Consider the following 26,852-nt stretch of genomic DNA (forward strand, 5'->3'; position numbering starts at 1 on the left):
GTGGGCCGCGGCGGGCCTCGGCGGGAACGAGAGGGCTGCGAGGCGGGGCCGGCGGCCGCGGGGGTCCCCGTGAGTGCTGCCCGCCGGAGCCCCAGCTCCTCCCTGGGCTGCACCGGCGGTGTGGGCGCCCGCACGGCAGCTCCCCTGCGGAGAGCAGCTGGGAATCGTCACCCAGAGGTGCAGAAATATTAAAAATATATATCCAAATAATGTAGTCTCGTGTTTGGAGGAGGGAAGAGGCCTTGCGGCGTGATGGCCCTGAGATTCCAGAATTAGTTTCGCTATTTTAGGGATGGCTGCGCAAGTGACAGGTAGCAGAGGTGGGATGTCAGGGTGCAAGTTGGATGGAGGCTCAAAGTGCTGTGCTCATGCAGGGCTGAAAGCGGCCGTGCCTTCACAGAGGCTTTGTGGAGGGGCGGCTGCCAGATTGCAGGCTCGGTGGGAGGCATTGCAGAAAATGGGTGACAAATACTGCCAAGATTTCTGCACCCAGAGTGGAGAGGTGCTGTCAGCCAGCTGCAAACAACACTCGCGGCATAGCACTGACAAACAGCAGCTCCTCGCTTCAAGTGTCGCCTGCTCATGTGCTCACCTCAGTACCGACCAGCTTATCCCACTCGAGAGTAAAAAATACAACCTGTCATGAGAACAGCACACCAGCCGCCGGGCTGTGTGGTTATTCTGAGCCTCACAAGCTTTTCCTTTCACATAAATTAACTTTTTTTTCCTTCTGACCCAAATCCTGCAGATTAAGTTTCCATGATTCCCCTCAGGAAGAAGCACCCAGATGCGCAGAATGTGCATTTGTGGAGGCATTTACAGCCAGTGGCCGGGGCCTGACCCAGACTGCAAGGGACAGCCTACGTGGGCTACATGGGCTGTGGGGTCAACGTGGGTAAGCCAAAACGTGCAGGGAGTGAGGTCTGCCTGATGGGAGGCTCTTGCAGTTTGTAAGTCACTGCGTGTCCGCGGTGTTTGCCTGAAAGAATTCCCAAATCGGTTCTTGCTAGAACATACCTGGCACACCTCATACATGCAGCTGGTGCCTGAGTTCTCCAGGAAAATCAACCCCTGTATTTCCAAACACCCTTTGAAGCAGCTACTGAATGAGATTTTCCATCACATGGCCCAGTTTCTTTGCCTGCGGACAACAACATTTTAGAGAGACTTTAAAGCAGTTTCTTGTGTTGGTGGAAACCTGAAGTAATTTGCTTTGCAGTATTTTGTATTCCCGTAGCTAAATGTCCTACCTACCTTATCTCACAGCTTTGAAGCTTCTAAATTGCATTTCTGTCTAGAAACCACAGGAACATGGAAAGTGTGGCCAATTTCTAAGGCTACAAGTTCAGGCAAATCCTAATCCCAGTCATCTCGATTGCAGAATATCCATTTATTTTGGCAAGGGCTGTTTTCACCCCTAGCTCTTCGGGTTTCCAAGACAAAGAAATGGATCCATCCCACTGCCGTGCTCACAGCCTCATAAATGGGCTCTCCTGCTGTGACTGAGGTTGAGGAAATCTTTCCAAGTCTTCAGGTTCCTATAAAGCTGTAATGCCATAAAAACCCCATGGACACAAAATAGGGGCCTGGTTCTTATATCTACCAAGAGTGTGGAGTTTCAGACTAAGTGTTCCAGTTTGAGCAAGGAAGTAACTACTTACGGTGTCTCTGAGCTGCTGGAGGAGTAACAAATGACTGGATATAAGGAAAAAAGTTTTTTACTGTAAGGGTAATGAAGCACTGGAATGGGTTGCCAGAGAGGTGCTGGATGTTCCATCCCTGGAGATATTCAAGGTCAGGCTGGATGGGACTCTGAGCAACCCGATCCAGCTGCAGGTGTTCCTGTTCACTGCAAGAGAGTTGGATTGGATGGCCTTTAAAGTCCCATGCAATTCAAACAATTCTATGATTCTATGAAATGCTGAAGTGCTGTGACTGGGTACCAATGTGATGTCTCTACCATCGGCTATGCAAATCTCAGCTCCCCAGTTTGCAAGTCATCCGTTTTACTTGTGAGCGTTGTTCCATCCATGAGTGACACTCTTGGGGTGAAATCAGACTAAAGGCCTCTGGTTAAAATTTACAAGGGGAGGAGCAACCCCAGACACCAGGACATGCTGATGGGCGCCGGTCCAGTAGGTTTCTATAGGGTCAGGAGGACCCCTCCATGCTGAGTGAGTGGTCTCTGTGTGTTGTGGGGGAGGAGAGAGGGGGGTCTCCAGCAGCCTCTTCACAAAGACCTCCTGTTCTCCATCCAGTTGAATGCAGACAGTTGTGCTTTGATCCAGGGGTCTCTGTGACATGTCTTCAGTTGGGGATTTTACTGGAGATACAGCTTTTGGGCAAGTGTGATCAGTCCATACTAACCAGTACTACAGATTCCCTCTTCACAGTTAAATCCTTTGCAGATGTTTTGTTTTTCATAACTAAGAATAAGCACCCTTTTTTCTCCAAGATGATAGATGTTCTGCACAGAGTAGGTGTGACCATTTCAGTCTCAAAAATGTTATTAAAACACAGGTAAGCAGTTTATATATTTGCATGAAATTTGAAAAACTTAACTAGATCTGTTCACTCTTGGATCTTTTCCATTTATCATACTCTCTCAGGAGTTCTTTTATCAGAATAGACCCAATTTCCTCCTGTATGTATGGAAAATAGAAGTTCCCATAAGATACATATTTTGGGTTTATGGGTATTAGTCAGTATTTCACTCTCAGTGTAATCTCTTTTGAGGTTAAAAATGAGCTGGAAGCATCAATAACAGAAATAAATGACAGTGCCTAATCAGTATGATGGTGTAGGGGGAAACAAGACTTTCTCAGTGGATACAGACTAGGGTCATACTCGAGAAGAGACTCGACTGACAATAACCCATCCCTGGAGGCATTCAAGGCCAGGCTGGATGTGGCTCTGGGCAGCCTGGTCTGGTGGTTGTCGACCCTGCACATAGCAGGGGGGTTGAAACTCGATGATCATTGTAGTCCTTTTCAAACCAGGCCATTCTATGATTCTGTGACTTCTATGACAAGGAATGGGAGTAGATAAAATAGTGCCATTTTATTTAAATTGCTGACATGGAGAGGAAACCGCTCCATGGCTGTCAAAAAGAGTAAGAGCCAGTGGGAAGAGGTTGTGAATCATTTTACAATCATCCTGTCTGAAAAACTCAATAAAAATATACTGTATTATAAAGATTTTATTTTAGATACTTGAATGGAAACATAAGGTGGCAAAGAGGGAATTCCACATTTAAAACAGCAAAAAATCAAACTCAGACCTCTGCTGTTGTCCTGCACAACTTTAGAAAGCTCGTTCAAGTCCAATTTTAACTCACCAGATCACCTAGAAAGAAAATGTCCTTTGTGGAAGGTAAAATAGACTAATTTGACCTCTTTATTTTTTTGCTAGTTATCACTCTCCCTACCCAGATACCAGGATGCTGCTCACCCAGTTACTTGAGCTGGCTGAAAAGTCACCTCTGGGCTCCAATTAGTTGTCTTTCAAAAACATTCTCAAAGAAGATAGATGCATTCCTTGACCTCTGCAGTCCTCTCAGCAGTGCTGCAATGCTTGCCATCATCTCCCATTCCTGGTCACTGAAGCGTCTGCTGACCACCCAGGAACATCTGCACAGCTGCCAGTCCTACATGGCTTTGGCTGAGACACAGAAAGCAACATGGGTACGAGAGAGGACGTGACACTGGTTCCTCGACCCACTCCTCGATTCTCCTAAGTAGTGTTATACGAGTCCTTCCAATTTTAAAGACAATGAAAGCTTGGTTTCTCAAAGCGTCCACTTCCACTTCATGTGGAATAATGGCAAGTAGGCTGTTCTACTTGCAGTTGGTTGGTGAAATTTGCCAGGGAAAAAATGGTTTAATCAGAAAACGTGAATGCCTCGGCTCAGAAATGATTTGTGGAAGCAGACTGAATGCAGTCTATTGAGAAGCTCCAAGTGTTTCTTAAGTCCTGGGAACTCCAGCTCCAGAGCTGCACGTTATAACATTTTGCAACTATTGAGGGAAAATTGGTGGCATCTGTTACCTTCACTGTTACTATTCAGAAGAGGGAAAATGATAAAGTTACAGGAAATTATATCAATTTCACAGAGTTATTGTTGAGATGACAGGCGGTGCACAGATTTTCCAAGGGAATATCATGTGTCTGTGAAAAATATCCTTATTGTAGGAAATTGCAAAGCATGAAATTATCCACAACCTGGAATATTTTCCACTTCTCCACCAATGTTTACTGCAAAGAAGTTTTTAGTATTTCTTCTGGTCATTTACTGGCCAAGAAAAAAGAAGGAAACACAATATGTAATCCTTAAACTGTTACTCATTCCTTGAATAATAGATTCTATTTTTCACAAGGGCCCCAAGCAATGCCTTCTTGGCATCTGTAGGAAGATGCCACACCAACAGTTGTGGAAGTAGAAGTGAAGAAGTCTTTAGGGTCATGGTGTATACTTTCTGGGTTTCAGAACATGCAGCAGGGCAGCATTAGCAGCCCTGCAGGCTGGCTGTGGCTCTGAGGAGAGGGACACGCAGGGTCAGCCTCCTGATATAGCTAAGTACAGGTAAACAGCCGGGTTTGGGGATTTGTAATGAGATCTCAGGAGATGGGTTCTGCTGTTGCTAATTGCTGCTACTCAACTGAATGAGAAGATGGGTTTAGACATCTGCGTCAGGGAAATTGCGGAGCACTGTGGAGCCTTCCATGAATTTAAGTGGTGTTGTGTGTAATACTTTGTGCTCAAATGAGCTCGAGTGCTGAAGATCAGGAGTGAAGGCCCAGGCTCCAGCAGAGGGGGAGCATGAAGTTCAGGCTGTGCTGAGAATGTCCATGCTGCATTTCCCAGTATTGCAACTGGGATACTGCGGCTGCATGCTGGGTGCAGGGTTCGCCTGAGCACCATCACATCAGCAGGCTTACCTGCTCCTCGACAGGAGGGAAGGGCCCACATGGCAACCACTGCCAGCTGTGGCACATTCCCTGCTGGAGGTATATTTTCAAGCAGCCAGCCAGCACTTGCTATTCCCCCACAGCCTTGCTCCTGCCAACAGATGGGCCCTATACACAAGTTAGGTTTCTATCAAAAGCAGTGATCAAAATCACCACTGCATCCACAAAGAACAATGAGGATTATAGCGTGCTGGGAGGCTGGGAGGCTGGGAGGCACATTTGCATCCCCCGATCTGTCTGCCCTCCTTTCCACTCGTATAAAAGCAACCCCCTATAAAAGTGCAGGGCTGTCTGCACCTAAGACAAGAGAGCTAAAATGATCTCATTGATGAAGGGATCAAAAGATCATGCTCATCACATCTCTTTTATATGTCATTCTTACACATCGTACATGTCTTCCGCAATTATCATTTAATTTATGCCTCTCCATAAACATACACCAGTCGCCTCGGTGGTCGCTCTGCTTGCCATCTTTGGCAGTGAGCACTGCTGCCAGCCAGGTGCAAGGACAATGCCCGGCCATTCATTTCTCCGCACCAGCTGTTCCCCTCAGCATGCACTGAGATCAGGTCCTGCTGATGAGAGCCCTGCTATGGCTGCTGCTGCATGTTTGATTTCACCTTAAGACCTCATCCAGACTGCTTGTTCTGGAAATGTGTGTACATACAGTGAAGGGTAAGTATATTTTAAAGGAATGCACATTCCAGACTTCAAATCTCTCACAGAATAGCTTGTAGGTCTGTGAGCTTAAGGTTTCCATTTTCCCTAGATGCATAGGAGACGTGGTTTGGTAGGATGCAATAATTAGCAGAAGAGGATCATTAACCTGCCATCGGTACCCATTGTGTTCTGTGCTCCAGCATGTGGCTCAAATTGTGGCTTAAATCCCAAATGACAGCAGACACAAGTCCAGTACCTGGTATAAGCAAGTGGATGCCAAAAAGAGGCCATGGTACACCCCAATGCCTTGGAGCTGCTTGTGAGCATAGAACCTGGTCTGCAGCAGGCAGCTCCAAGGTCCTGGCACCTCAGAGTGCTCATCCAGGCTTGGTTACATGGACTCAACCAAAAACATGGGAGGGTGCTATTACTAAGGCTATCGTAGTGAATTGGTGGCACAGGAGAGAAAACTGGCATACTAAGTGCCATGAGGTCTTTGATGCCCATACTGAGGATCCAGATTCAGCAGCTTGCTTTCAGGAGCATCTAATCCATTTTCCCATTTAAAAAGGTAACAAGCCTGTCTTTTCAGATAATTTCTGGTTCTGGTTTCAAGTTCTGCTGCTCACCAAAACATTATGCATGAGATTTTAGAAATTTGCTTTGAACAAGACATTTTGTAGCAAAGGGGGAGATATAATTTGCATCTGTAGGAAAACAATGCAAAAAAAAATGAGAGATTAAACTGGAAAAATCTTTTCTTAGATGTAGATTTAGCCTCAGTGGTGTCATTTATAGATAGATGTCTTCCAACTAATTGCTGTTAATTGAATTTTTAAAATAGTTTTATTTTCAGACCTTTTGCATGAATATTAATATAATGGAGATAAAGCCTTACACCTGTGGCAATTACATTTAACTTATACCAGTGGAGATTTCCCTTCCCCTCTTCCTTTTCTTGACAATCTCTTCTATTATCAGTCAAAATTCCCCACCGAGGGACGTACTTCTGCTTGTCAGATTTCTGCTTGCTTCTCCCACCTGAGGGAAGGCATTTGCTGGTACTTTCATCTTTCTCTCCCTCTCCCTGCTAATCTAAGTTGGTCAGTAGATGCCAAAGCTAGCTTATTATTCTGTATTTTTCCAGTTTTATCTGCCAGTAGCTGGTTATTCTTTGTGTTGACTCGGGTGTCTTTTGGGTAGCGTGTTACATTCTTCTACAGACTAAACTAAATAAACACAAATGGTATACTCCTAAATGCAGTGATAAAACTCCCAAATAAAAGAAACCACCGGCTTCGAGAGACTACTCAGAAATAGTTTTAGTTTCAATAGACCTTGTGTCAGGGACTCAGAACTGAGTACATGGCCAATTAAACTGTTGGTTCACATCAAGATCCAGCAGTGGGGTCTGCTGGCTATTTCTTGTGAGCATTCGATCTCAGGGCAGGAGATCAGCATTCTGAGCCCAGCAAGTCCACGTGTTTGCAGCACGGTGTTGAGCAAACCAGCCTCTCTCTTTAGCTTAAGATCTCCCAGTCCTTAAAATAAGGACTGTGATGTGGCTGTCCTTTCTAAAATGGCTTGAAATCCACAGATGGAACATCACCAACAGTGTGCATTTACACAGAGATTTCTAAGAGCCTCAGAATGTTACCCTGAAATTGTATAAAAGCACATACATTAACTCAGGAATGTTCAATTTGGACAAAGGTGTCTGAAAAGGTCATATTTCCAGTCTGTGGACAATTTGCCTTCTTATTTTTATTTTCAATTCTGGCCTAGCTCAGAACAAATTCAGAAGTGATTAATATTTCCTTCCACTGGGATGTTCCAAAGAAAAGAAAACAAAACAAAACAACAAACAAACAAAACAAACCTCCAAACCAACAGTAATATCAAGGAATTGTGGCTTCAAAATAACTACATTCCCATGTGAATTCTGTACTGTAGATAAGTGGTGTCTCAGGTAGGGGGTAAGGAGGAAAAGAATATTAGTATTACAGAGAACAAGAGACATCTTGTGTATTTAAACTGCTGTTCGCCTTCCTGCTCTTGAGCAGGCAGGTTTCATGGGCCTGCTGACCTGGCAGCGAGTCAGACAGCATGGGAGGGATGCCAGAGTTCAAACTTCCTGTAGGTACCAGCAGCAACCCAGCTTTGCATAGGACCCACTGCCATAATTTCCAGCATCAATAAACATTGGTGTCGGTCAGAAAGGGGGAGCTGGAAGAAAATTGAGAGATCTTTTTCATTCTCTACTTTGCCATTGCTCCTTGATTTCTCCAAGTGATATTGGCATAGCTTTGGCAATGCCAACCCTCAGAGCTTTATGGAGGATAATCCCAGCCACATCGTCAAAAGGTCAGAGGGAGTGAGAGTTACATTCAGTCTTCAGAACCACAGAACCACTGTGGATGGCTGAAGTTTCTTAGAAAACCTGAGCTTTTTTTTCCGAGTTCCCTCATCTCTAATGAGCAAGAGTACTTCTGTCAGGTATTGAGTTTAGCTTTAGATTGCAGTGTTGTTTGGTGCTCTGTTACAAAAGCCAAATAGATTTAATGTCCGGGCCTGTAAATCCTCCACAGAGAAACAGAAAAAAATGAAGTCACAGAATGGAGTGCAGTTAATGGGAGTGTGGGCATCAACGGCCTGTAGCGATTTCTCATTAACTGCTGTGCTGATTTATATTGTTGTCATCACAGTGTTTTGGTATTGTTTCATTCTACGCACACAATATTGTTACAACTAGATCGAAATTTGTCTTCATGGGAGATGTTGCCCTAGCTGGAGGGCAAGCATGATATTCCTGGGCAATCTGTAATACAATTTGGCACCAGAAGCTGTCAGTTCACACCCACTGTATCTCCATCGCTGTACACAGGGCCGGTGAGTGCAGTGTACTCCACCTGCACTAAGCCTTTAGACAAAAGGCAAACACAGACTTCTGTGGGGTTGAGGATGAGAAAGGCAGACAGCTCTGCCTGCAGTGCCTCAGCACAGGCAGGATGGAGGCCAGATGCTGTTGGGTTCCCACTCACACCACCAGCAGCAGCCCAAAGATGTCCCACCCGCAGGATGCATACGTTCATTATGACTAATCACATTCTGCACACTGGATAGTAAAAAGACCAATTAATCATCATCTCACTTTGCCAAGTAAGTAAATGCTATTACCTTCATCTTACCTGAAGGAAAAACAAGTCATCAAGCTATCACTGAAAGAGCTGGGGCTGGTGCCAGGACTGGGAAACAGGTATCCAGACTCTCAAGTTTGCTGGCATTCACCCAGCTTCTCTCAGACAACAGAACTGATTTCACATGGAGTCAGGCTCCAGCTGGCTCCTCTGCAGCAGAGGAAGGTGTCAGCCAACCTGTCCTGATGCTTCACAAAATGTCCTGGGCAGCAGGACCCTGCAGATTCACACAATCATAGAATCATTAAGGTTGGAAAAGACCTCTACGACTATCTAGTCCAACTGTCAGCCCATACCCACCATGATTGCTAACCATGTCCCTCAGAGCCACATCCCCACATTTCACGAACAACTCCAGGGATGGTGACTCCACCGTCTCTCTGGGCGGCATGTTCCAGTACCTCACTGCTCTTTCTGAGAAGTTCTCCTAATATTCAACCTGAACCTCCCCTGGTGCAATTTGAGGCCATTACCTCTTGTCCTGTCACTGTCTCCTTGGAGAAGAGGCCAACATCCTTCTAGGCGGTTGGAGAGAGTGACAAGGTCTCCCCCGAGCCTCCTCTTCTCCCCACTGAACAATCCCAGTTCCCTCTGCTGCTCACTGTAAGACTTTTGCTCCAGACCCTCCGCAGCTTCATTGCCCTTCTCTAGACACACTCCAGTACCTCAATGTCTTTTTTATTGTGAGGAGCCCAAGTCTGAACACAGTGCTTGAGGTGCGGCAACATTATTTCTAATACAAGCCAGAATGCTGTTGGGCTTCTTTGGCTACCTGAGCACACTGCTGGCTCATGTTCAGCCGGCTGCCAACTAACAACCCCAAAAACTCTCTCTGCCAGAAGCATGTTACACTTCCTGGCTGTTAGCCTCTTGTAAACTGTTCTTCATTTGTTGAGAGGAACAGGGAGCTTAAGGAACAATATTGCATCAATATTCCATGAGATGTTCTGGATAAAACAGTAGGGCACAATTTCCCTCTGTGGGAGTATACCTTTCATGACTCAAGTCCTTCCTTAGCCCTACATCTCCTTGCAGCAGCTCTAGAGACTTCAAAATTAACAGCTGGTGAGCTGTGAAGAACAACAAACAGTTCATTCCTATTTAATTTGCATGTGGGCATGAAAACATGGATGCAGAATAATGCTTCCCGTTAGAAAATAAAACAAATAACCTGGACTGTCTTTCAACTTAGAGGCATCACAGAAGATGCTTCACAGGTCCCATAGGTAACTCTGTCCTTTTCAAATGCAGATCAATGCAAACTTCTTGTCCCGTAGTTATAACTCAGTTCATCCCATAGACTTGCTGCAAGTAGGTCCATGAGACCACCCGTCTTGAAGTAAGTCAGTAGATAATGTGCAGCTTACAGTGCTTCCCTGTTGCAAAGGAACAAAGAAAAAAAATATAATAAATAAATAAATAAACAAAAAGCCTCAAAGTTACCAGAGAAAACAAGTGCTTGGCCAAACATGGTTATCTGGGGAAGATGACAGTTTACTTATCCGAACACATCAGTAATTCTCCATGCTATAGAAAAGCTACCTAGTTCAGCTTGTTTACTGTCATGGGTTTGGACTTCCCAGGCTGAAATCCCCTTGGCACACACTTAGAAAGGAATCCTTTTATCAAAAAAAAAAAAACAACCCAACCCTTCTCTCTTTGCACTGTATCACTTTATGTAGCTGACGCTGCCCTTCTATGATACCCTTGCAGTGACCGACTGTAGCAATGCGGCTACAATGTGCCAACAGCAGAATGTAGCCCTGGTTTGATGGGGTAAGACAAACACAGATTCTGTCACATTTGGGAGTGTTAATAACAAGGAGGAGGTCTCCATGGATATTACTAGATCAGTGGCAAAATTCTGCAGATGCACAGGAAAACAGACCTGCGGTGCAGCAAAGGGAAAATAGGAAGAGACAGGGATTTGAGCCTGGCCTGAGGATTCCATCCCCAGACAGACCTGGCTTTTGTGTGCACAAGGATAGTGGGGATGCATTTTGTGCTTGCAGCCGGTTGGGGAAGGCAATCATCTCTCCCTGTTTCTTTCTGGAAGGTAAAAAGTCATCCTGCCTCACATTTCAAAAGAGTAATAATAAAAAAATCGAAAGGAGAATTTCCGCAGTGGACGCTTCCCAGGCCACCTGTGCAAATACCTTTGTATCCATTGGCAACAAATCTCCAAGGTCCATCTGCTTCCAGCCAACACCCACTGATTCAGCCCCACACGCTCCTACTTTATAGCCCGTCATTTCACCAGATCATAGAAAGAGAGGAGGGGGGAGAAATCCTTGGGATTTATTTTAATCCTTGCATGCAGCTTTAGATCTTGTTTGTATGGCGTCTGACCCACCCCCTCGTCTGTAAAAGCAATGCCCCATGCTTAACAGGTGACTCTATCCTGTCCATGGGGACAACAGGGAGAGAAGAAGAGGGAGTGAGAAACTGAGGCTGTGTACGGTTTGGGTAAGCAGAATATAGCAGAGGCACTATTTGCAATTTATGTCATAAGATTCCCACCAGTTTTTTTTGGCTTTATTACTAAAACTTGCTGAAGTAAGGAGACAGAGTACGATTTTACAGACTCTAACACATTTGGCTGAATGACAGGAAAAAGCTTGGGAAATACCTTTCGCATTCAAATGCACAAAATAATACATCCAGTAGTTTGTATCAGCTTGGCTTTCTGCATGCCTGAGATTTAAATGTAAATCTTTGCAAAACGTAGGAGTTTTTAAGAGTGTTAATCACACAGCCCTTTTTACAGAGTGCAAAGTGATTTGAAACCATTGGGGAGCGTTAATACCTTGCAGGGAGAGCTGCAAGTTGGAAGCCTGCAGTTTGCAGTACTGCCGAAACATATAAATCACCTCAGCTACAGCGGAATGTGATGATTCAAAACCATCAAGCTTTGGAAGCAGAAGAAAGGCGTGATCTTGAAAGAGTCAAACTGCTTTGCATATGCTGAGCCCAGTTCTACAGCTCTGATTGAGATGTGCAACAAACATCAAAGCACTCGCTATAAGATCAAATATCTTCTGCTGGGAAATTTTCAGCAAAACCTACCCTTTCTAGCTCTGCAAGTATTTAGAAGCACTGGGCCCAATTGTACAGCAGCTTGCACTTGGCATAATCACTTGCTGTTGTGCAAACTGAGCATAAAACACCTCTTCTGATCCACTAATAATTGTACATCATTTTGCCATCTTCATGAGGCGCAAAGCTATGGTGAACGAGTGCTTTGTTCTGTAAGGAGAAAGAAGTTGGAGTGACACCTCTCTCACTTCCACGAGATTTCCGGGCTATAATAAGCAGAAAAGATGGTAATATGAAAAATGAAGGCTGCCTACCAAATTGTGAAGTTACATAAAATGGAAGTGAAAAAAAATATGTTAGCACAGCAGCTTCATCCCTACTAGCATTATCAGCTGGAGAGCAGGTGAGCATCGTCATCTTTACTTCTTTTCCTCTAACCTTGCTCACAGTCAGTCTTAAATGCAGATAAAGAACAGCTTGCAAATTCTTCACGTATTATTTATGTTAAACCTGCCCTAGCTGAGAGCTACACCATGCTAATAGGAAATTTTAGGAAAGGGAAGCTCTAAACAGAATTCAAGAGCAAATAGTTGTTAATTATTGATGCTCAGTGCTCAGTATGATGCAATTAGTGACAGCACTCTTCTAAATATTCCACTCACCCCTAAGAGCCTTTACTTATTCATAGAGAAAAGAATAAGTTTACCAAATTTCTAAGTATATCGAAATCATTCTTCTTCTGAACAAGTTTCTCTGCCTTTTGCCATGGCTTAGTTCAGCAGTTAGGATGATATGAGAGCAAACTGGACTTGTACGTGCAGGTTATGAGGAGCTGCATATTCAGCTTGATCAGTACTTGCTATTGCAAAATATATCTGGCCTTTCTGGGTAAGCTGGGTTGCACTCACTGCCTTGTGGCAAGCCCCTGAAAGTTGGAGTGCAGTGGTGACAAACACTGTCTGCCTTCCACGGAGCTCCAAGCAGGGATGGCAAAGCCTCTTCTAGGTTTCCACAGTCCTTCTGTCATTGGCATTTACACCCCCGAAACCTGCCAAAATAACTAAGTGTGAGCCCTACCAAAGGGCTGTGCCCATCCATGTGCCAAAGCGGGAGCATGGAGCCTGCTGCTGTGAACAACTCACGCACAGATCCAGGGTGAGCCCCTGCTTGGCTGCATCCTCTGTGGAGGACTCCAGGAGGAGAAAGTGTTCCCATCAGCCCGGGGACAGAAAGGAAAAGAAGGAGCTCCAGCCATGCCAAAGGCCTCTCCGCATAGATGCTGATGCAGAGTCTGTCTCCTTCACCTAAAATGCAATTTTTGCAGAATCTGCAGGAATGTAATGTCTTCAGGGCCTCTACTGCTCTATCAGATTTGGTTGAAATTGGCTGATAAGTTCAAAAAGCGTAAGGGAGAATTTGAGAGAGAGAAGGCCATCACCTGTTTTATATCCTCAGAAAGTGCATGTGCATTCAATATCCCCCTGTGTATGCGTGCATATGTATAAGCATATATATACATGTATACATGCTTACCAATATGTAACAATTCTTATCGATATGTATATATGCTCTTACACACACCACTTACATAGTGTGTTCGAAGCTGAGGTTAAACATGCTAGAATTATAAATGACACTTCCCATACAGCCTTAATTCAGTTTCTTGTATATGTGCAATGGGAGATAGCCTTTAATTAAATGATCTTTTTTCTTTTTTCATGGGGAGCTAGTCATATGGTGAGAGCTGTGATAAGAAGTGAGACTGGGAAGTAATTACTCCTTGCTTCGTTTGCTCCTTCATGTAGGAAATGAAACTTCTGCAAAGAGCAAAAAGCATGAGAGAGCACGACTTTTGGAATAAAGCGAATGAACATTAGGAAATAAAATGAAGTTATATCCCTGCCACTAGTACAGACCTCCTTGCTGACTATAACCACAGCTCCCTCACTTTGCTTCACTGGCAGTGAGTCTATAGGTTAGACAGGGCAGAGAAAAAGCATGAGGGTTAGTGTAATACGGGCTGATGTTACAGCAGCTAGCAGCTGAGGAAGAACAGGCAAGGATGAGTCTTCATAAGAATAGATAAGTATAAAAACAGGACAAAGCACCCAGTAGGATTACGTAACTATTAATACCCCAAATCTATGTGATATGATACAGTTCTTCCATAATAGAAAACTTGCAGCTGTCAAAATTCCCCCTGGGACATTTTCTAAGCTCCACTGTAACGTGTGAAATACCCAAGTTTTCCAAAAGACCAATGACTCTGCTTGAAAACAAGACAGGTACTTCCCCAGTTCTCCTTCCCATCACCGCTGGTGAGATAAAAGACTTTGTTGCAGAGGTGACTCAAGTAGCTGTTGCTTAACAGTTTGTCTGAAGAAATAAATACGTGAAAGCATCTCTGCTGTGACCCCGACCAGAGGACCACTCTACAGCTCTAGGCTGGGGCAGTGCTGCTCACACAGCGGTGCATGACTTCCAGAGCTGCGCTGTGCTGCCCAAAGCCCCGGGATATAGGATGAACCCAGCCACCACCAAGTAGCACAGGAGCCCACAGACGTCTCCCATTCCCTGCCAGTGATTAAGCCACTTGCATGGCCTTGCCTTTATCTGGGAGTGCAGCAACAAGCTCTCAGGCAGACATCTGTTTAGGAACAGAGTTCTTGTAAAGAAAATCCATAGTATCTCAAAGGACTAAAAGGCAGAAACCTCTCCATAGATGGGATCTGTGCAGCATGCTGTGGGAAATCCCATCTGGGGCCCATACAGTACTTAATGAACACAGAGTGCCTAGCATCCGAATTACTCGCTATTTATTTTCTTTCTATGATTCTGCCTCATCAGAATGTTTGTTTTATTAAGCCATTTGTTGTCAGGCATTTCTTACTGAGATCCAGAAATAACCTGGCACTGTCCCTGTCTGTCTCTCTCCAGCGCTCTCTCCCACCTCACCACTATGCTGGTGCAAAATGATGTCTAGTATGGGACTTTTAAATATAACTTTTTGCTGTATTTGTGAATGGCCTTGAGCAGCTCACACGCTACCTGTGCTGGGGATGGGAGCACGCACATACAGTGAGTGCAGTGATGATATCTATGAATTCCACTCTGATTGGCCATTGTTTCTATAGCCATGGCCATATCACGTGTCAACATCCCCACCACCTGCTAAACACTGGCAGAACTATGAAATCCAGAAACATTCTTAGAAATCTGATGTTAAATGTGCTTTTCTTATGGCTTCACCTCAACCACAGAATACCCTCAGATTTTAGATCTTAAAAGCCTTGCCCTCATACTGTAGGCTGTGGCTTGAAGATACAACCCATTTGCAGCCAGAAAAAAGAAAAAAAAAAGGATGGCCAAGAAAAAGACCCTCAGGCATTCTTTAGAGAAGAACTTTCTAAAACCTCATCTCTACATCAGCCTCTCTGTATTTTCACAGCCTGACTCATAAAACACCGTGTGCGTGTGGGAGAGGTAGAGTGGGAGCGAAGGGATGGCTCTGCCATTTTAAAAATAACTATAAATAGATTAAACACCAGCTGGCTGCATTTTACCCTCAAGACTTCATAAACCAGCCAAGATTGTTGCCATCATCTATAAGCAATAATGATATCGATGGGAAAAGATGATTAGTTTTGTTTCTTAAATTTAAAGGAGGGTGTCACAAGACTTGACAACAACGCGTCCATCTTGCAAAGTACAGCTCAAATCAGGATTTTTCTAGATAGGTTTGGTTGTGTTTCTTTTTCCTTTTAAAACAGAGATGGCCGACATTGCAGCTTTAAAAAGGCGCTTTTAGAAATCATAGCAGTCTGTGCTACAGTGAAGAAAGAATTTGCAGTATTGTGCACTTTGCACCATTGATACCACTTATTTCCTCTTGCTTCTGCTGAAACTAGCTGGTTTCGGTTTCATTTCTGCAGAACTGCAGGGTGTGTTGCATCTTACCCCAGCTTCCCTGCACCAGCACATGCCAATGCTGCCCGGGCTGCAGCCTTGTGGAGGTATGTGACTCCTAAACCCAAATGCAGAGCCTGCTGTCTTTGGCTGTATTAAAGATGTAACAGAAACATGCTGGATATAGGCCTAAACATGGTGATGATACTGAGACTGTAGCATTATTACTTGTTAACCCTTTGTTTTCTAGCCTCTCCACGAGACTAGATGTGTTCAGCAGAACTGTCACAACCTTTATTAGGACGTGCATCTGTGCATGGGGTCCCAAGGATGATTAGGAGCAATTTTCCTCACTATGCAAGGTATGTGACAGGGACTCGAGCTGATGTGGGCTGCAGGCTGCCAAATGTGTTTATAGAAAAGAAAACAATTCTGAGAAGCTGCACCACGGCAGTTCCTGCCATCTAGCCAGCTGGCTGGGCTTGTTTAAGTGTAACACAATACCAATGTAAATAAGCAAAGTGTGCATTGTTTTCAGCAAGGTAAAGTAAGACAGAGGTTGAGGAATTCCACTCTGCTGTGTTAGCTTGAGCAAGTTGCTCCCCTTAGATACGGTTAATGGAGGAGCCCTGAGCAACTCCCCAAGGAGCCTGAGGCACACGTTTTTAAGAAGTGCTCTCTCTCCATCTGCTGACACGTTTTCCAGCACACCGTGTGCCACGCAGGAGGTAAATGCAGAGAGCCAACAGCTACTTGCTACAGGCACTCCTGCTGACTCCAAATTGGAAGGATTTGTCCAGATAATGAAATGTTTCCTGGTGGAGTCTCATAAAGAAAATGACAGACATTTCTGTACAGGGCTGAGAGTCCATGCTTTCCAGAATGGATCCTGGAGAATTCAGGCACGAGTGTTTGCTGATCCCTGCAGGACATGGGCCTGGGACCGGCACTTTGATGCCATGCACAAACAAGGTGACAGTACCCCTGGCTGCATGGAGACCCACACAATTACAAGTTCCCAGCAGTTTTCCCATCAGAACTCAGATGCCTGTGGTCCTGAAGCTGCCTGCGTACCCTGTAGGTGTTATATGAATAACATACTTGAATTTAAGTACTTGAATGTCACTGAAGGTACCCACAATGCAATTATTTCCATTTTTGACATCTGTTCTACCATGACACAGTGCTGAACTCCTGTGGGATGGTGTTGCGTGTCTTCAGTTGCAACTACCTCTCTATCTTCTTTAATTTTTACTCAGAAAACTGAAAGCAGACATCCAAGAAAACTATACTGTCATACTGTGCTCCAAAATAGGAAGATTTAGAACATTACCTATAGAGACAGACCAGGACCTCTTGACTGTTATACAGACCTAGCAATGATATATTACCTTCAACAGAGACTCATAAAGTACTTAATACTGTAAGGTATAGTCTCAGTTCACAGAATGACAGAACATCATGATTTGGAAGGGATCCACAAGGACCACTGAGTCCAACCCCTGACTCCACCCAGCAACACCCCAAATTCAAACTCTATGTCTGAGAGCGCTGTCCAAACGGTCCTTGAACTCCAGTAGCTTGGGGCTGCGCCCACTGCCCTGGGAGCCTGCGCCATGCCTGCTGCCTTCTAGTGCAGAACCATTTCCTAACACCCAGCCTGACCCTCCCCTGACACAGCTCAATGCTATTCCCAAAGGACAGTTGACCCTTTTGGCTGCCAGGACACACTGCTCACTCACGTTCAACTCGTCATCAACCAGAACCCCCAGATCTCTTTCCGTGGGGCAGGTCTCCAGACTCTTGGGCCACAGCCTGTGCATATAACCAGTGTTGCCTTGTCTCAGGTGGAAAATCCGGCACTTGTTCTTGTTAAACTAAACTTCACGTGGCTGGTGATTGTCCAGCCCTTCAATTTGTGAAGATCTCTCTTCAAGGCCTCTCCACCTTTGAGACAGTCAGCACCTCAATTTAGCGTCATCTGCAAACTTACCTAGCATACATTTGAGTCCTTCATCCAGGTCATTTAAATTCCTGTAAAGTAATCTGCTGTACCATTTGGTAGACTAAGGTCAGTAAATACAGCTCACTATAGCTCTGTTCAAACATAACTGCCATTTATTGAGCATTTCCCTTCAGTTTTTGAATACATGTTGTACCAATGTGTTTGCATAATATGCATATACAGATACGTGGTATATAGTATGGTTCCCTCTGGAGAAACAGCTTTAAGGATACCACACAGCCAAAAGACTTTCAATGTCACTCAGCACACAGTGTTTGTATGGGAATGAGCTTTGAAAAGGAGTAAGATCACGAACATAACGCTGTGGTGTTTGTGAAAACTCTTGAGTCTGACTCTAAGCGTTTATCTGAAAGAATGTTGGATCTTATGGGACAAGAATCTGGGGTGCCTGTGTAGGTGGCATTGCTCCCTCAATGGATACCAGCCTGGTGCTTGACCTCCTGAAGTTCTTCAGGTGCTTTGGCAGAGATAAGCATCATCTACAATGACATCTGCAGTACATCACAAGATAACACTTTTTCTGGTGCTTTATTCAAAACATCTGCCAGGAACCTACCTTCAGCCACTGAAATATGCATTTGTTCTGTATCTGGGGCTCAAGCTGTACTCAGAGGCAGAACTACATTGAACTGCCACCCTCTGGAAAACTTTATTAGAACAACTTCATATTGAGTAACTAGATCTTAAATGTACTGGCTTTATGGAGACACCGTTAAACCCTTTTCCTTACCTAACCCATACAACTCCTTTTTAAATAAAGGCGTACTTGGAAGTACTGACTATACAAATTCTTTGAAATCATTGTACTGAAGCTACTCATTGGCCTGCTGCTGATTGTATTTGAGAACACCATTTCCGATCAAAATGCAAAAGATAACTTGCCTTGAAAATCAAACCACAGAGGATCTAGGTTGACACAGGTATTGTATCTTTGAGCAAAGACATATCTTTGTGTTTTAGTATCATCTCCAACATCAACATTTTGGATTCAAGACTTTTTCCACTTATTTGAGGATACTAAGCTATTCCTTTACCTTTGCAGTTGTTTGGTTTTTTTTTTTGCAGAACATAATAAATGCACCAAAGGGGTGAATTTGGGTCTTTGTCATCAGCTTAGAAGATGGTTCCCAAGGTTGAATAAAAATAAAACGACTGGTCTGTAGGAAAGCAGGAATGGAGAGAGTATTTTGGCATATGCCATCATCTTTTGGGCTGCAAAACAAATTATGCCATACTGACTTTTGTGCTGAGAGATGTTCAGCCTTAAATATGTCACTGGGTTATCAAACTCATTTTTATCATGGGCAGATAACATGCTGATCCAAATAGTTGACAGACACCAGAACCTTTTTTTGGTCAAGGGGCTCACTTCCTTCAAATGTTTTGGTTCGTATTTAGGTCTACCCTTTGTAAGTGACCCTGGGATGAATTGCTTTCTTACACTCAAACAGAAAAAAAGTCCTTCATTACAGAGGACACAGATGCCATACTTGCTTGAGAAGCACATGCACACTTTTGCAACCTTACTGACTTTGCCAGCTTCCAAAAGAAAGGCATGTTGAAGATTTTGCTTGTTTGTTTGAGTCCTTGAAACCACAACTCCTGTTACACATCAGGCATACATCATATACATCAGACAGGATTTTCAGGCAACACTGATCATGACTTATGCTGCACTGCATAGACCAAAATCCTAGAACTGTTCTTTCATACCAGACAGAGCTGATACAAAGACACCATTACTAGTTGATCTTCTGATACTGAGTGGTACGGCCAGGCCTGTGGCATTCACCAGTTCAGGCTGCATTGGCTTAACAAAGGCTCTGCAACTGCGTAAGCTTGCTTAACAGCTACTTGGTGCTGCTGGGGGAGTAAAGATCCTCAGCTTTCTTCTCAACATCCAACATAGTAAACATGTAAATAAAGCTGGTAAGTAACAGTGGTGATATAATCTTTTTTTTTTGCATGCAAAAACTTTCTGCTCCTCCTACTCTTCTTTCATTCAAGTGTTGTTTGTGACAGAAACTAAGCAAAGACAAGCAGCTTTACACAGATCTGAATGGCAAAAGCGGCATTGCTGTCACTGAGAGAAATCCCTTGAAGCGGAAAGAACACCTCCAGAACAGCTTCAGAGAGGAGATGAGAAATAAACAAAAACAACATGCAGTTTCACCATTCATTCCAACATGAAATAGGGATGGGAGAGATAATATTGCATACATTTCAACCCTTCATTTGCTCAAATTCCCAGCAAAAAAACCTATGCTTGCATGAGAAACAGTTGTGACAGTTAAAGCTGTTACCACTCATTGCCAGAGGTTACACAAACCCACGCCTCAAAGACTTCACAGCTTATCCAAAACTCCTTTGGAAGACATGTTTATGTCCAGACACTGAATTTTGCATAGAAACAGCTGAGATCAGCATGAATGCCCCACTCCACAATTATTCCAACTGTCCCTGCTCAAGAAACACAGTAGTAAAATCTTAAATTCTACCAGCTATATTTGCCAGGAGCACATCTAAACATGTTCCCAGGTCTTAACATAGATAGAGACTGAATTAGTTAAACCACTTTTAAACTAATTTCCTAACGTTAATACATACAACCTCTAGTGCTCCTGGAAGACCTACAAATTTCCCTCACACCTGTCTCTAGGGACTGCTGGTCCTTCTATTGCTCACAAAAATAGGTAATAGCTTTCCCATACTTAGCTTTTCTATTATCAAGTCAAGTGCTCCAGGAACCATAACTTGTGTCCAGGCCATTGGCTGCAGTAATTACTTCCCTCACGGAAGTGTAGTCCCACACACATGAAACTACCTTAGCACTTGATTTTTTTCCCTGGAAATATTAGAAATGAAGCCACGAGTGCTTACACAGAGCCTGAAGAAACCCTCTGGAGGCATCTAAACACACTGCATGCTGCAGTGAGGGCAATCTCTTGGAAACTTGTTCATATTGCTCTTCTTCTGCTTTCAGAAACACAGGGATCGTGAGTCTCAGCTCCCCTGGACAGCACATGGTCACAGCCATCTCAGGTTGTCCCAGGTTTGCTCACTGCCAAGTTCCTCTGTCTCTTGCTACCCAGTGTTCTCAGGTGCACTGAAAACATTTATCAGCATTGTTAAGAAAATAATGACACACAAAATCTCCAAAGTGAGACACAAAATCTCTTTATGATCCCGTCTCAGCTCCAGCCCAATCCCAAGCCCTGAATCCAGCGGCACCTCAGCTTTCAAGACTAAGGCCCCTGCAGTGCTTAAAGAGGTGCTGTGAACAGAACTATGTCTTAAGGCAGGCTAGAATTCACCGTGCCAAAATTCACATCCCAAAACTTCACAAAGCACTCAGTTTGTCAGCATGTTCTGGCTGTCCCACGAAGCCAGAGAATGACTCAGGCTTCTGGGAAAATAGAAGCAGATGAAAAAACAACTGCAGTTATCTGGTAAGCCTGACATCCTCCCAAACGCAGAGGGCCTGGCCCCCATCCCCCTTCTTCCCACTGCTGGGGCACAGCAGTACATGCGCTTGTACACACAGCCCTGCAAACAGAACTGCTTTGGCCAGAGAGCCACACTGGCAGCCTGCGCTGCTTCTGACCGCAGCCAGCTCCACTTTCCCCTCATGCTCCTGATGCTGGGGCCAGCACAGGCAAAGGCGGCGGCAGATCTGTTTGCAAACAGGATTTCAGCTGTTTTCCTGTTGCACAAAGCAGAACAAACAGAAATGAAAGGGACAGCAGCTGGGCTTACACATCTTCATGGAGAATCCATAACCATGCATGCACTTGGAAGCAAGATAAAGTTTTTCCAAGCATTTTGCACGTATAAAAAGCAACTAAGGAAATTCACACACATCCTGCAGCAGAGGATGGGCAGCAAAGAGCAGCATGCTGCTAGCTTGGCTCATGCAATAACTCTTTCTCTACAGTTGAAGGAGTATTTTTGTGTGCTTGTAAGAACTCGCAGCAAGCTAGAAAACAACCAGAATGGCTTTTTTTCCCCCTCTTCTGAACTGATTTAGGTGAGATTTCCATGAAGAGTCTCTGTGCTACTCCTGGCTAACAGTGCATGAAAGAATTCAGGGTACTCCTCACCTACCTCCTTCACAAGTTTGGAAGACACGAAAAAACCCCGTATTACACTGCCAGAGATGAATGAGGTGCACTATCACCCATGGTTTTCTGTGCACCATTTGGTCACTGGACGAGCTCTGACATGTGAGCAAGCAAAAACTTTGTCTCTTACAGCTCCACAAAATAAATAAATAAATAAAGATGGTAGCAAAAACTACAATTAAAAAGCTATGGATTTAGAAACTCTAGCTGGAAAACCAGATCATGCTTAGTTTGTGTTTATGTGCTCTTTGCCTCATCAAGCAGAAGAAGGCTCTACAGCTGCCTAAAAACTGCATTCCTCACAATAGCTGCTCCAGCGAAGCTAAAAGCAACGAGGAATTGCTGCAGCACTGAATTTTCAGCCACTCCTCCTTACACCAAGAGGAGAAGCATCACAGGGACAGGAAGGGTTGGTGGTTACAGTAAACTCTGTTGAGGAGATTCAGCAGTACGGTAAGTGAAACTTTGATCTCCACACAGAAGCAAATTGTTACTGGTTTTTGCTTTGTTCCGAGAGTGGTACTTGGTTTATTCTTACAAAGCTCCTCTGAAGCAACATACTTACACATCCAGCTCTTAGAATGCTTTCATTGCTGTTCCCGCTCCAAAGAAAGGGCATTCTTTGACTGCATCATGCAGGAAAATCATTTCTATCTCATTGCCATGCTTTCTGTCACTTAACCATGCTGCTTACAGAAATTCTGTTTGCTTTCATTTCCACTCGCAAATAAGAGAGAGAAACAACTACATTAAGAATTATATAAACTGAAGCGTGTTCCTTTATTTTTTACTTTCATGGCACGTTTTGATTTGTAAACATTAAAATACCAGCTCCATTCTTCATATGTTGAAAATAACCACCACTTAAGAGTATTACCTGAGATTCAAAAATAAAAATAAAAAGAACTGGCATCTTTTACCTTGATGGTGTACAGTACTGTTTTAGGAAGAATTACAAAAGGGAATGTTTTTCCAAAATAGGAAAATTTCCTTTCAACTATAAAGACATAGAAAATGCATCAAAACACATAAGAATGATCAGTCTGATTCGGAGGATGTTGGAAGTCACTGTCTCCAGCAATACAGTTAACACTGCTGCAATGCACATTGCATCAGTCTTGCAGTAGCATGATATCAACATTGTCATGAACACCTTGTAAAAGCAGCTCTCCTTGGTAAGTGACAATCTTTCGTCGTTTTGCAGCCTTAAGAGTTCCCACCAGGGCTTCAAAGAGGTTGGCACACTTTTCATCAGCGAAGAGCACACCAAATTTCACACTCACTTGTCCATCGGCATCTAAATCAAAGAGAAAACATGAAAGCATTTGCAGATGTTTCTTCAGCTCAGAGATTCCTGAGGATACAGAAGTTATAAGCAGAGTACTGAAGGTAAGTCCCATGGTGTTTCCTAGCTGCCAGCAACCTGGTGTCTGACTTCACTTCCATGAGATTTGACTTTGTAAAGGGAACCATGCTATGAAAGCCAGTGATAAAGCAGTAGACAAAGGTTCTGCTTGCTAAGACTTTTCCTTTTTTCTTAGGCTCACATTAGTGACCACATATTTGCCATGTTTATTTCTTATTGATGCCTTTCTGAAACCTACAACTAACCCAGGCTATTTTACTTCTTCAAAGCATAAATAATAGAATTGTTTTAATGAACCAAAATATTTTAGAATGCTTAAAATGTTAAAAAGTTCTCATTTAAACAAGAATTTGAAAATATGTACTAATGTTAGATAAGTTATTCTTAAACATGCAAGAGGTATGTATCAGGTTCTGAAAAACAAAAGAAATTGCATCAGAACTAAAATATATGAGGTGGTCCCACACCCACAAATTGGGTATTTGTAAAGAAAGTGGAGTTTTAAGAATGAAGAGCCATCTTAAGAGAGAAGTTTATATTCTAAGCAAATCTAAGCAAAGGCTGGGAATATACTTCCTGATTAGAGTTTTGGGCATAGGGATGAATTCCTCCCAGCAGTGATGAACAGAAGAATACGACTTGTGAAATTCAGAAGTTACCACGGAAGGATGTGAAGGGTAATGATGCTGTTAATTTGACAGTTGCAGCAAGTATCTTGGGACTTAAAAGGTAATTTGGCTGTTGATTGTAGCGGCGGCAGGACTTTGGGCCTGCTTCCTCTCTGCTGCAAACACATGTGGGTCATAGGGAATACCATGCAATCCCATATTAAACATACGTGTGATATATTATCTGAGCCTGTTCAGTTAAATTTGCTAGGTTCATAGGGTGGTGTAACATGACTATATCTATATGATCAGAGACATTACAATGCTTACTTTTGGTCCCCAGCCGTCGAATCTCCTCAACTAAGAGGCTAATTTCATGTTCCACGTTCATTGTGCTCTAAAACACAAAACACAGATTTTTGACAAAGTTATTAGGAGATCTGTACATCCTTTGCACGTATTCATCCCAGTGTATTTTCAGTTCACCAGGAACACCACAACATTTAGTAAAACCCAGCAGCCTGAAGGCACATCCTTAGAGGATAATCTGAGATTTCAGCCATGAAAAGATACAGGGCCTCTACACCCCCAACAGCTGTGGGGGAACCAAAAGATGCTGACACCTCAGTACCTCTCAACACAAACACACAACATACTATTCGCATACAGAGCGCCCCAGGCTAACAACTGCAGGCACCTAGAAGGCATCTGGCGACCAACGCTACACAAAGAAGCACCAACACAACAATGTACAACTCTCCCAGCAAACAAAGGCGTCAAAGCGAGGACACGGAGAAAGCAAAGCACCAAATGCAGCTTCCACTTGAATGAAGGCTGCAGAGACAGCAGCTGGAGCTGAGAGGGGTCTGAAAAGGTCTCAGACAGTCCTGAGCCCCTGTCAGACAGCAGCTGGGCACGGGGACCAGCCCTATTGTTCCAGGAAACAGCGCTGCAGTGCGGTCTGGTGAGTACACGGAGTTACAGATCAGCATCCGGACGCATCACGAACTCTTCCTCATAGAAGAGCTAGTTTTTCACTGTGTTAAAGCAGGCAGGAGGTGAATCCCACAGACAAACCAAAGCACTAAAGATTAAGTCACCAGAGCAAATAGGGCCCGCGTACCAAAACGCGACCATTAATAATTTCCTCAAACTGCCAATTTTACAATCTGGCACTGCCAGCTTTATAATGATGCACTTTCAACATTTTTAAAGGTAACTTCTTTTTTCCCTGTAACTTTCGGCTCTCCGAATTCACGTCAGCTTAAAATTCCCCTCCCCGGTACCCCGTATCCGCTGTCAATATAGGTACTAAGGTTTAACGAAGATGGCGACCCGGCGGCCGAGCCCGCCCGCTGCCCACACAGCCCCGCAGCCGCCGCTGGGTGCAGCCCGGCTTCACCGCAGCGCTCCGCGTGCCAACCTCCCGCCGACAGAGCGCTCCCCGCGGCCGGGCGCCCGGGAACCAGCACGGGGTGCCGACGCGACACCCACCCCGCCACCGCCAGCAGGCTCCGCCACTCACCCGCTCCCACCGCCGCTCTCTGCTGCCGGAAGACACAAGAACAACTACCGCCCGACAGCGAGGACGGGGCGAGGGCGGTGGTTACGCGGCCTAGTCCCGCCCGGTCGGCAGCAGGGAAGAGGAGGAGCAGCGGGATATAGGGCCTCCTCTCCCCTCCCGTACTGCCGCGCCCGGTGCGGAGCCCTGTGGTGAGAGGACGGTCGTTAAGGCTGCGCGCCTTGGCGCCGCGTTGGTTACAGCCAGACTGGTGTCACCTGCAAATGACAGAATGATAGAATACCCCGAGCTGGAAGGGGCCCACAAAGATCATAGAATCAGAATTGCTTGAGTTAGAAGGGATCTTTAAAGGACATCTAGTCCAATCCCCCTACAATGAACAGGGACACCTACAGCTCTATCAGGGTGCTCAGAGCCCCATCCAGCCTGACCTTGAGTGTCTCCAGGGACAGAGCATCCACCACATCTCTGAGCAACCTGTTTCACTGCCTCACCACCCTCACTGTAAAAAACTTCTTTATATCTAAATCTGCTCTGTTTGAAACAATTTCCCTTGTCCTATCACAACGGATCCTGCTATTGTCTGTCCCTTTTCTTATAGACCCTTTTTAGGTATGGAAAAGCTACACTGCTCTGCCTGGAGCCTTCTCTCCTCCAGGCTGAACAGCCCCAGCTCTCTCAGCCTGTCCTCACAGGTGAGGTGTTCCATCCCTCAGATCGTTTCTGTGGCCCTCCTCTGGACGTGCTCCAACAGGTCCATGTCTCTCCTGTACTGAGGACTCCACATCTGGATGCAGTACTCCAGGTGAGGCCTCACCAGTGCAGAGTACAGGGCCAGGATCACCTCCCTTGCCCAGCTGGCCACGCTTCTTTTGATGCAACCCAGGATATGGTTGGCTTTCTGAGCCTCAAGGGCACATTGCTGGCTCATTTCCAGCTTCCCATCCACCAGTACCCCCAAGTCCTTTTCAGAAAGGCTGTGCTCTGTCCTTCTGTCCCCCAACTTGTATTGATAATGCAGTGTTGCCAAACTCTTGTAACGCAGAAAAACAGTTCTCTTTCCAGAGAAAACTAATGAGCTAGGATAACACAATTTAGCTGTGATAAAGTCATGCTGTATTCTGATCATTCATTCAGTACCATAACCTTACACTCTACCTTGTAGAGAAAATGCAGTTTGATTTTTTCCATCTTGTATCTGTATTTGCTACTGTTTTTTCCAATTCTTTACATCCTTTTTAGCTCCTAGAAATAGGTGTGTCTTCTCTCAAGTACACAGACATTCAAACTGGAAGCAACACAATTTCCTCTACAGCGGTGAGACCACCATCATCCTACTACCCAGAGGCCAGGTTCACACCAAATTTCTTCAGAAAACTCTCATTTACTTAAGGCACTGCCATCCCAGCTGCCTCTCCCACCTCTTCATCAAGCACAGCTGC

General features: G+C 44.5%; 1 protein-coding gene and 1 long non-coding RNA gene across 3 annotated transcripts; one reads left to right on the forward strand and one right to left on the reverse strand.

Annotated features, from left to right (window-relative positions):
• Window positions 1-15,799: 15,799 nt before the first annotated feature.
• LOC107053000 lies at window positions 15,800-18,527 on the forward strand. The gene is made up of 3 exons (XR_003074555.3): window positions 15,800-15,874; window positions 16,018-16,129; window positions 16,626-18,527. It is a non-coding gene; the product is annotated as an uncharacterized LOC107053000 (long non-coding RNA).
• Window positions 18,528-22,675: 4,148 nt separating this feature from the next.
• ABRACL (ABRA C-terminal like) lies at window positions 22,676-25,449 on the reverse strand. 2 transcript variants are annotated; one of them, NM_001302176.2, is made up of 3 exons: window positions 25,414-25,449; window positions 24,219-24,285; window positions 22,676-23,211 (listed from the first exon to the last, which is right to left on the reverse strand). In NM_001302176.2, the coding sequence occupies exons 2-3, from the start codon at window positions 24,277-24,279 to the stop codon at window positions 23,027-23,029; spliced, it is 246 nt and encodes an 81-aa protein (NP_001289105.1). In that variant the 5' UTR covers window positions 24,280-24,285; window positions 25,414-25,449; the 3' UTR covers window positions 22,676-23,026. The 2 variants fall into 2 exon arrangements, with proteins under 2 accessions (NP_001289105.1, XP_004935739.1); XM_004935682.5 differs by having other exon boundaries at window positions 25,383-25,449.
• Window positions 25,450-26,852: the final 1,403 nt, after the last annotated feature.

The sequence above is a fragment of the Gallus gallus genome, chromosome 3 (assembly GCF_016699485.2).
Source record: "Gallus gallus isolate bGalGal1 chromosome 3, bGalGal1.mat.broiler.GRCg7b, whole genome shotgun sequence".
Classification (NCBI taxonomy): domain Eukaryota; kingdom Metazoa; phylum Chordata; class Aves; order Galliformes; family Phasianidae; genus Gallus; species Gallus gallus.